Source organism: Phytophthora cinnamomi, assembly GCF_018691715.1.
Source record: "Phytophthora cinnamomi strain GKB4 chromosome Unknown Contig7, whole genome shotgun sequence".
NCBI classification, from domain to species: domain Eukaryota; phylum Oomycota; class Peronosporomycetes; order Peronosporales; family Peronosporaceae; genus Phytophthora; species Phytophthora cinnamomi.
In genome coordinates, this window is record NW_027150940.1 from 726,834 (window position 1) to 737,499 (window position 10,666).

Consider the following 10,666-nt stretch of genomic DNA (forward strand, 5'->3'; position numbering starts at 1 on the left):
GACCACTCATTGTGGTGGCCCACTTCACTGTATCCATTGGTGTGACTTACACCAAGGTGAGGAAGAGTCTAAAACTTTTAACAGATATCCTACCTGTTAAAGTCACAAGTGGCTTGTAGCCCCTTGTGCGTGTAACCCCGTTACATGCAAGCTCTTGTTGTGATAACTTTTGCGTTTGAAGAACCCTCTGCCTATTGGCGATGGCTCCGTGGCCAACATCATTGACCGCGTTCAGCAGGTCGCACGTGTCGACAAACGGTCGACAGAATTCTCGTGCATGGACCTGACCACACTTCTGGCGGACCACTCCATCGTAACCACCACCTAAAGTCGCGTGTGCAGATTCTTTGAAGCTTGTGCGCAGTCTCCATGGTCTGCAGGTCGTTCAGAGACTCTAGCGGCTTCTTAGTCGTGCGTGTCGAGGAGGAGCCGGCCACTTGCTGGAGGCGGCTGGGTGGCTATCCTACAGCGCGCCTAGAGTACACACACAATAGCATCACAGAACAGCCTCACTGTAGCTAGTACAACACACGCATGTACCCTGGGGAACTCGCATCAAGCAGTACGTTGCTCGCATCGCGACGGCGGTCCTCGTAGTTACCCTTAGATCCCGTCGCTTGGGTGGTTGCCAGCAACTGGCTGGTATGAGTTAGCGCTTCAAGAGTGACCTAACCCTCTAACGGCTCATTTTAGAAAATTGAGCGCTTCCACGATGCATAGCTAAACAAGGCGGCAAAAAAGTTGAAAACGACAGTACCTGGTACCTTTCCTAATCTGTTAGTAATTTGGTGCAAATAAAGGCTTTTATATTAGAGACCACGGCAAACGATACGTTCTTATCAACCTAAGTACGAATCGCGATTTAACCACATGAATCGAACGAGCTGTGCCTTGTGCCTCTGTTAAGCTATTGATCGTTACTAAATGTTGAGAACACGTGGAGCAACATCAAACGAAAAAACAGATCTCCATTTCCGGATCCCTGAAATCTCGGATTTTATTTCGGGCGTGACATCAATATTTTACCATTTATCTCATTGGATATTGCCGGAAAGCTCGTGTAAAAAGCAATCGAATTAGAGTTGTTTTCAATTTCTACGAGTGTTCTTAGCTTTTAAATTTTTGATGTCCGGTTATGTACGAATTTTGATTGGTCAACTTTAAACGCGATTATCTCGAAAATTCTAAATGGTTAATAAGTACCATTTTGTTTCCCGTGGTCCCTCCTCATTAAATGAGGTGAGTTGGAACATCCTGCTTTGATCGCGACATAGAACAATTAGTACAAAGCGTGACTGAAAGGCCCCAGCGCACTAAAAATGAGGGTATGTTTCAGATGCAAAGCCTGGAAGGCGGCGCGAATGAAATTGTGTTTTCCACACTGAATATTCGAGAAGCTCGAGCTCCGCTCGCCAGTCATCTCGCACTCGGGAATTCGATAAGAAGCAGAATCTCAACAAGAAGGGGGGGGGGGGCTTAATAACTACCATGACCACGAACAACATGAGCACCGGCGCTACGGCTAACTCTTCGCCTCCGTCCAAGGCTGGCGGAGCCTCTTCGGACAGCGAAAGAATCGCACCCGACGTCGTCGACGTGACTGGCGGAGACGCGACTGGAGGAGACGAGCCATGGACTGCCTCGTCTGCCCGTCAGACGTCGGAACCCCCTCCTATCCGGTCTAGCAAGCGCGCCAGCAAGAAACCCGCGAGTGCTGCCGTGGAGACTGCAGCGGTGGCCCGTAAGGGGAAAAAGAAGGCTGTGAAGCGGAGCTCTGCCGGGGCGGATGAGACCGCTCCACGCAGAATGTCGGCGCGCGTCTCCACCCTGCCGTCCGACGAGTCGGACATGGAGGACAAGGTCCCAATCCCGGCGGCAGCCCACCCGAATGACGGTGAATAACCGGCGACCCCGCGTGCCGCGGCGACATCGCTGAGGTCGCTGCGTCCACAAGCAGCGGCGGAAGGTGCAGCGGTGGCTGCCGCATTGCAGCATTCTACGGGGTCTTCCGCCCCACCAACGCCGCAGTCAACGCCAACTGTACAGCCTGGCCCGGCATAGCCTGCGGCACGAACGACAAGGGCACCGGCATACCGCACAGGGTTTGACCTGGAAAGGTTCTAGCAACTTTCGACCCCGCGGATCGAGCGGGCAGCGGGCACATGTCGCCCACACCCAGGGCCCCCCCAAAAAATATTGTTGCTGCAGTAATTTTGATAAATAACAGCAAGTTATTTATTTTCTCAATCATGCCTAGATGTGCCCGTTATTTATGTTGGGCCACATTATTTCAGGTAATTTTATGTGTATCAAACCCTAAATTATTTCTTGCAGCGCCCACCCAGTCGTTCTGCTGTTCCTTTACAAATTTCTGCAAGACCACTTTCAATGTTTCCTGTTGTAGTGACACCAGCGTGGCTCGCATCACGTTCGGACATGAACGTCATGGTCTGATGCCAATCACCTTGGAGATGATTCTTTTCTTACGAGAAAACACTGCCTATTGGGACGCCAAGACGGTTGTTGAGGCCATGCACTAGTAACTTCGCTCTTCATTCAATACACGTGAATGTGCGAAAAACCTGTGGCTCTGTGTTCTTATTGACACCAATTACTCAATTATTTATTTACCTTCTTGCGCGCAGGTCATAAAGTATGTTTGGTGCAGCCTCGACACTTGCCATAATTTATCCAGGCTCGAAGCCCATGATAAATGTAAATGTTATTTTAGGGTCCCCTGCCCACACCCATGGTCAGTGGCGTCCGCATGGCAGCGCCTCATGCATCCGGCCCAAATGTGCGGGAAGATAACTCGGCAGTGATGGTTGCACTCCGAGAGGAAAATGCCCGACTTCAACTACTCCTGCAGTCGATGGCAGGCGACCGCAACGAGCTCTCCATCGACGGCGTGGGCACGGTGCCTAATGAGAGGGGCGAGCTCCCACCGCGTGAGCTCTGTTCTCTGTCCTACGCCAGCTTCCCTGAAGGCCCCAAGAAAGCGAAAGGTGAGTACAACCCACCTCAAGCTCATCTGTTGGCTGGAGGGAGGATGTTTAAGCTGTACTCACCGCAAGAAGGTAAGACCTTGTCTCCAATGACTTTTGTGCTGTGGATGAGAGAGGCGGACTGCATCAAGTTCGTCGTTACTCCGGCAGTGTTGATGGCTCTATTCAGTGGACGGCTGGGTTCCCGCGGCCTGACACTGCTACACTTTCGCGAAGTATCCGTGATGGACACTCTTGAAAATGGCTCAAACAACTCGAACTTTGCGAGCGCCTTCAGCTCGTCGGCTGTGCTACCACCGGCCCCTACTCGGTGTGACTCGTACGATGATATTTTGGATGGCATTCATGGCCCCGCAGCCTTCGGCAATGAATATTGGTACATGACCATGTACGGAAGATTACTTCTCGTCTACGTGTGTTCGTTGCAAAGAATAAGTCCGCGGACCCGGGCAACAACCCAACGAGAGTGCGGCTGACCCTGCTGTATGCGAATAAGTTCCTTGGCGATGCACTGGGACACTTGCAGTCGAACAGTCCGCAGTGGTGGAACGGCTACAGCGAGGCGCTCCGCGCAATTGATTATCGGTCCCCAGAGTGGACCTTCGCGCTGGTGAGTGCGCTGACCTCGTCTGATCGATGCGCCGGACACGAACACCGAGAAGCAGGGCGCATGTCACGTCGCGAGTCAAGCCGAGGACCAGCTGTGCCTGTCGATATCCGTCGCCTCCTGCTTATCAACCGTTGCGACCAGGAGCTGTGCCTCCTTAACGTCGCTGGGCTGCCGTGCTCGGGGGGTCACCCACAATCGTTGTGGCAATCGGCGTCGCGCCCACAACTGGCCCGATAGGCTTCCGGCTCGCGTGCAGGAGTGGGTGGACAAGACATACGGTCGGCCTCGACCGTGTTGAGGTTAGGGCTCGTCACACAGCCCTAGCCGAAGTACCGTGTGGACCCTTTATTCTAATACTGAAAGGACACGCGCAGTACAGTGACTCTAAACTTTGATATTCAACGTCAAATGGTTGGTAGGCACGATATTTATCTGTGTTTTAGGCAACCACATACTTCTCTCGAGTGAGCAGCAAGACTAGCTCCCTGCTCCATAACTTACTTAATCTCACTCCTCCTTTTACCGTCTTTTCTACAAGTCCTTCTCTCAAGCGCTGAAGCCTACTACATTAACAGGTCATGAGTCCCAGCCAAGTCTCGAGTGACGACTTCCCCCGACTTACCGGGTCAAGAAATTTCGACGTGTGGAAGACCCGAGTGACGGCATCGCGTGATGGCAAGCACCTCCTCGGCTTCGTCACCAAGAAGGACTACGACGGAGTGAGCGATGACGACGACGAAGATGAAGATGGTTCGTCAGACAACGCCGACATGTCCGACGTCGAAGACCCTCCCAAGGCTTCTACTCCTGTCGATTACGACTCTCAAGCCGTCGACTATGAGTCAAGCTCCGAGGAGGACGAAGCGGCCAGCGACGAGGACGGCAAGACAAAGTCGACACCCAGCCCACCCTCACCTATATGCTCGTTTTCGCAGCGGAAATCGCAGCGCCGAGCCAAGAAAGAGAGACCAGCACCGCTGTCATCCCGACGCTTGCGCCACATGGAAGCACAAACCAAGGCCTTCCTGATGAAGACTATGGACAACACGCACATCCGTCTTGTCAAGAACCTTCACTCGGCTTACGCCATTTTTCAAGCCATCTGCAAGAAGTACGAGGGAGCCGCGTTCCATGGCGACCCGTACTTCATCCAGCACTTCCTCATGGAAACCAAGTACGAGGAAGGGAGTGATGTGAACGAGTTTTTCCTCGTTCTCGAAGACGCGATGAGAGCCGCGTCCAAGGCGACCGAATCGGTCCTCACGGATGGACAGAAGTCACTGTACCTGTTCCACTCCATGCCAGCGTCGTGGAAGGACGATCTGCGCATCTGGAAAGGAAATCGGAAGTACATCCCGTACGATGAACTCAAGATGAGCATCGAGAATAAAGTCCGCAAGATGGAGGCGCAAACGCGCTACTCTCTGGCGAAGGGTACTCCTGAAAGTCGAAGGACCAAGGATGAACGTGCACTTATTGCACCAGAGCAACCCACATCACGTGGTACGTCCTACGGCGAAGTATGCAGCTACTGCCAAAAGCCATATCATCACATTCGACTATGCCGTGGGTTGCAGAAGGATCTCCGCGATGGCACTGTCAAGGCGGGCACCGTTCTACCAGCGAATTTCGAGTTTCGCGGCGGAAATCTTCGCAGGTCCCACCCTTACGAACGACATGACAACAATTCGGGTCGTGGCCGTGGATCATGGCAGAAAGGCGGCCGAGGTCGGAACAACGGCGGTCGTGGCAGCTACAACCGTGGCGCCAACGACAAGAGACAACAACTGTCTCACCGTGAAGAAGGAGGCTACAGCCAAACTCGCCGTGATGAGGCTCGTATTGCGGTTGCCACTGTAATCAAGCCGGCACCACCTGCCATCAGCCCCACCGCTCAAGCCAGCGCTAGCTTCGACTCCAACTGGACCATCGATTCAGGGTGCACGAGTCATGTCACTCAGCATGCTGAATGGTTCTTCTCGAAGAATCCTGCCTCCGGTTTCATCACCGGCGGCGGAAAATCCGAGAATCCAATTGAAGGAACCGGCGATGTCGTGCTCCAAGTCACCGACTCAAAGGGACAACACCGCCAACTCACGCTGCGCGACGTGCTCTACGCACCTCAACTGAAGTTCAACCTTTTATCGGTTCCTGCAGCAGTGGAGCATGACTTCCGCTTCACATTCCAGCGCGCCGTATGCACGGTGCAGTCGGACCAAAGGTTCAATGTCAAGGCAGAGAAGCCTACCAGTGCCAAGCTGTACCAGTTCACGGCCTCGCCGATCAAAAAGCAAGAAGTCCACGTGGCCATGTCAGGTAAGCCCACTGCTATTATGCTCTTGCACAAACGCCTAGGTCATCCTAACTTTCGTGTCTTACAGGCGCTGACTAAGGACCAGGCGCTTAAGGGGCTCGAAGACACAGCCGTAGTTCCCCGAGACAATTTCTTTTGTTCTGCTTGCACTTATGCGAAGTCACACCGCAATGCATTTCATTCCAATATACATGTTGAGCGTGCTACCATGCCTCTACATAAAGTTCATTCTGACATTTGTGGACCGCTACCTGTTCCTAGTATTAGCGGGTGCCGGTACTTCGTTGTCTTTATTGATGACTTCACTCGCTACATGTTCCTATACCCTATCAAAGCACGGAGTCAGCTATACTCCTGCTACGAGAACTTCCGGATGAAAGCGTTGAATATCTTCCGCTCAGACATTCATCTTCTTGAGTATACAGGCCCCTCAGAAGATAAGGATATTCGGGTACTTCAAGCCGATAATGCCAAGGAATATGAAAAATTTGGTCGAATTATCTTTACACGGTATGGAACACATGCACAATTCTCAAATGCATACACACCGCAACAAAACGGTGTAGCCGAACGACGAAATCGCACGATCCTACAACGCATCCGTGCTCTCCTACTCGATGCCAAACTACCTAAGATGCTTTGGGCGGAATGTGCTACTCACGTCACTACACTACTAAATATGACACCTAGCGAGAACACATATCGACGCACTCCTTACGAACTCTGGTACAACCGTAAACCCAGCATGGAGTATCTGAATGTATTCGGCTGTGCAGCATACGCTCACGTGAATGACATCTACAGGGACAAGCTCGATGCTCGAGCTAAGCTATGTGTTTATCTGGGTATTCCCGAACATAAGAAAGGCTATCGTCTTATGGACGTAAAATCTCATGCGATCGTCTACAGTCGCGACGTGGTCTTTAATGAAACCAGTTTTCCAACGATTGGAACCGTTGAGGATACCTCCGAACCACTGCCACTGCCACTACAACTTGCCGCATCGACAGATCCAGCCCCATCGACAACTACAGACGATACACCTGTAGAGGCGGAACATACACCGCAGGTCGGACCAAGTGACGAGACTATCCCACTTTCATCTGATATCGCAGCGACGCCGAAACCGCTTCCATCACTGAGAAATGCCCTTGAACGTGGCACAATAAACTATTCCTTCATATCGGAGACGCCTTCTACTCCTCCACATCGCTCAACTAAACGCCCTCGGTACGAGGATGAAATAAATCTGACTGAGCTAAATTCTAAGGAAGATTCCGAGGAAGCAGCAGAACGTATTCACTCAGTTCTCAGCCTACTTGCTATCCGCTACGTGCCGGAACCCAAAACATATAAAGCAGCAATGGCATCTTCATACGCGAGAAAATGGCGAACAGCAGCCGAATCCGAATACCAGTCCCTTACGAAAAATAAGACGTGGGTCCTTGTCCCTCCGCCGAAAGGCCGGCGAGTTCTCCAAAACCGCTGGGTCTTTGTTGTCAAGTATACTGGCACTGGCGAGATAGATAGATTCAAGGCCCGTCTTGTTATCAAAGTATTTTTACAACAGTATGGTATTGACTACGACGAGATATTTTGTCCTGTCATACGGATGGAAGTGCTTCGCCTTCTCCTCATCATAGCTGCGCTTCTTGATTATGAGATCCATCAGATGGATGTTACAACTGCCTTTCTCAATGGCTTCCTATATGAGGAAATATACATGGCTCAGCCGCAGGGATTCACTGCCCCTGGTCAAGAACACTTGGTGTGCAAACTATTAAAAAGCCTCTATGGTCTTAAACAAGCACCTCGTATTTGGTATCAGACATTGTCTACCTTCCTAGAGAGTCTCGGTTTTCGAAAGCTGATTAAGGATCGCTGTGTCTTTATGGCGACATTTGACGGACGGGTCTGCTACATTGCAGTCTACGTGGATGACTTGCTTATTATCGCTCCCACGGTTAACCTCGTATGTCGTATTAAATCGGCCCTGAAACAGAGATTTTCAATGACAGATTTAGGGGAGGTGAAATACATCCTCAGCTGGTCAATCGAACGAAACCGCAAAGACAAAACCATTCTCATTCATCAACGCATGTATGCAATAAATGTCCTCGACAGGTTCAAACACCTCGTCACATACCCAACTGCGACGCCATCAGACCGCAGCATTAAGATCACAAAAGCCATGGAGCCCACCACTCAAGAAGAGAGGGAGGCAATGAAAGATATTCCATACCGAGAGGTCGTTGGAAGTATCATGTACCTCATGGTTGGCACTCGCCCAGATCTAGCATTCTATAAGCGCGAAGTCAGCCAATTCTTATCAAATCCTGGAATGGAACACTGGAAAGCAGTGATAAGAGGTCTAAAATACCTATCAGGCACAACAAACCAAGGTATTCTGCTAGGTGGATCAACATCTATTGACGCCAGCAATCTAGCTGATCATCTGACAGCTTACACGGACTCAGACTATGCCAATTGCCCTGACACTAGAAGATCAGTTGGCGGATATGTCACAATGATCGGAAAAAGTCCGATATCATGGCTATCGAGAAAGTACCACACGGTAGTGCTCTCGACTACGGAAGCAGAGTATATCACATTATGTCATTGCATGCAAGAAGTCATATTTCTTAAACTACTACTCAAAGAGCTTGGGTTTTCTACTACTAAATCGACAGTTATTATGGAGGACAATCAAAGCTGCATTAAGATCGCTACCAACCCGGAACTACACGGACGATCAAAGCATATTGACATCCGTTATCATTTTGTTCAAGAAAAGGTAGAACGACACGAATTCAACGTCGTTTATTGCAATACCAAGTCGATGGTAGCCGATATCTTCACGAAAGCACTAGACAAGCATCAGTTTCGAAATTTGCGTCGCAATTTAGGTATGCATTCACTTCAGACAGCGACAATTAGCAACACTTAAGACAACTAGAGACACTAACTCAGTTAATCGTAGCACTTCAATGCATATTGAGTCACGGGTTATATGTGAGGTTTCTCCTACAAGGTTTACTCACGATGCCCTATAGGTTTTCCCCTCTCACGAGGTTTTCCTGGCACACAGCCGCCAAATATATACAGCATACATGAAGCAACAATAAAGCTACTAATAATAATGTGATGCACTATGAAGCATAACCCCTTGACATCAGTGCAAGCCATGATACCGGTCACAGCGTCGCCAGAACACAAGTGTACTCACCAATCAGCGCAAGCAGCAGTTGCAGAGGGCTACCAAAGCCCTTAGTCAACCGCAATTGCACTGCTCAGTGAAAACAGTGTTCTTTGCGGGATTCGAACCCGCGGTGTCTGGACTGCGATCCAGACACGCAAATCACTACGATACGATTTGCCAAGCATAAAAGTGCTGGCTCAAATCCTCCGGATAGTTCCCTGATGACGAGCCAGGGAGGCTGTTGAGGTTAGGGCTCGTCACACAGCCCTAGCCGAAGTACCGTGTGGACCCTTTATTCTAATACTGAAAGGACACGCGCAGTACAGTGACTCTAAACTTTGATATTCAACGTCAAATGGTTGGTAGGCACGATATTTATCTGTGTTTTAGGCAACCACATACTTCTCTCGAGTGAGCAGCAAGACTAGCTCCCTGCTCCATAACTTACTTAATCTCAATCCTACTTTTACCGTCTTTTCTACAAGTCCTTCTCTCAAGCACTGAAGCCTGCTACATTAACAGACCGCAACCGTCGCTGACAGAGCCGAGAGGTGGACAGCTCGAGGACCTTTCGGAGAGACACTCAAGTTAAGCAGTCAAATACATTGTCTTCTGCTAATGATGTGGCATCGAGCTCAAGTGTGCACGCACGACAACGGAAACTAATTGCAAAAACTACCCCAATCGACTCGCACTTCAAGGCAACGCGGAATTTACCGGCTATACAGCCACTCTCGGCCATACAGCCACTCTCGGCCATACAGCCACCTTCGGCCACGCAGTCATCTCGTGCCAACCATCCAACCTCGGCTATACCTGTACAGCTAGATGTGGCTACACCGGTACTCACGAGCCTACCGCCACCGGCGAACGCACATGCAGCAGCCCAAATGGAGGCACCCAAGGTAGGCATTTCCACAGCGAGGCCTGAGGAAGTTGTGCTTGGGGGCGAGGCGAATGGCCGGTCGGTACAACAGCGTGCGTCAAGAAGTAATGTGGGCGTTCGCTCCGCGGTTGCACCCCAGTATCGACGCTCAACTCGACTGCGTCCGGTTATCTCGTCCCAGGTGGCGGCATGCCTCGGGGAAAATGCTCAAGCCCGGAGCCAGCTTATCGAGGCTATCCGAAGGGCTCAACTGAGTCTAACTCTGCGTCGCATTGGCTTCACTGCCGGTCACAGAGTACCCTATCTCACTCAGTGGGCAAGATGGAACTGCGTTTTTGCTGAATCGGCCCCTACAAAAAAAGGGTCCTCTCCGAGTTCGTGCGCCAAACGAAGCCTACGCTGACCGACGTCGTCGAAATGATTCGAGGGCAGACGCCGGACGACTACCGCCCGAACAAACTGATGTGCACTGCTGTGATTGAAAGGCTGTGCACTGGGTACGAGCGACTGGAACTGCTAAAAACTATTGCGGCAGAAAATGTTCGCGTGCGCGTCAACGAAGAGTGCGGATATCGAACAACTCGACTGCAAATCATCGAAGGCGATTAAATGTGCTGCGGAAAAAACATTCGAAAGGAGCAAGACTCGTGGC

At 50.8% G+C, this 10,666-nt stretch overlaps 2 protein-coding genes across 2 annotated transcripts; both read left to right on the forward strand.

The window, feature by feature from the left end:
* Window positions 1-1,488: 1,488 nt before the first annotated feature.
* Window positions 1,489-1,902, forward strand: IUM83_11077 (Serine/threonine-protein kinase Nek2; the record flags this gene model as incomplete). The annotated part of the gene is made up of 1 exon (XM_067935619.1): window positions 1,489-1,902. The coding sequence occupies one exon, from the start codon at window positions 1,489-1,491 to the stop codon at window positions 1,900-1,902; it is 414 nt and encodes a 137-aa protein (XP_067798822.1).
* A 970-nt stretch (window positions 1,903-2,872) lies between these two features.
* Window positions 2,873-3,200, forward strand: IUM83_11078 (uncharacterized protein; the record flags this gene model as incomplete). Its single annotated transcript, XM_067935620.1, has 2 exons — window positions 2,873-3,077; window positions 3,175-3,200. 2 exons carry the CDS (start codon window positions 2,873-2,875, stop codon window positions 3,198-3,200), a joined length of 231 nt encoding a protein of 76 aa, XP_067798848.1.
* Between the last annotated feature and the right edge of the window lie 7,466 nt (window positions 3,201-10,666).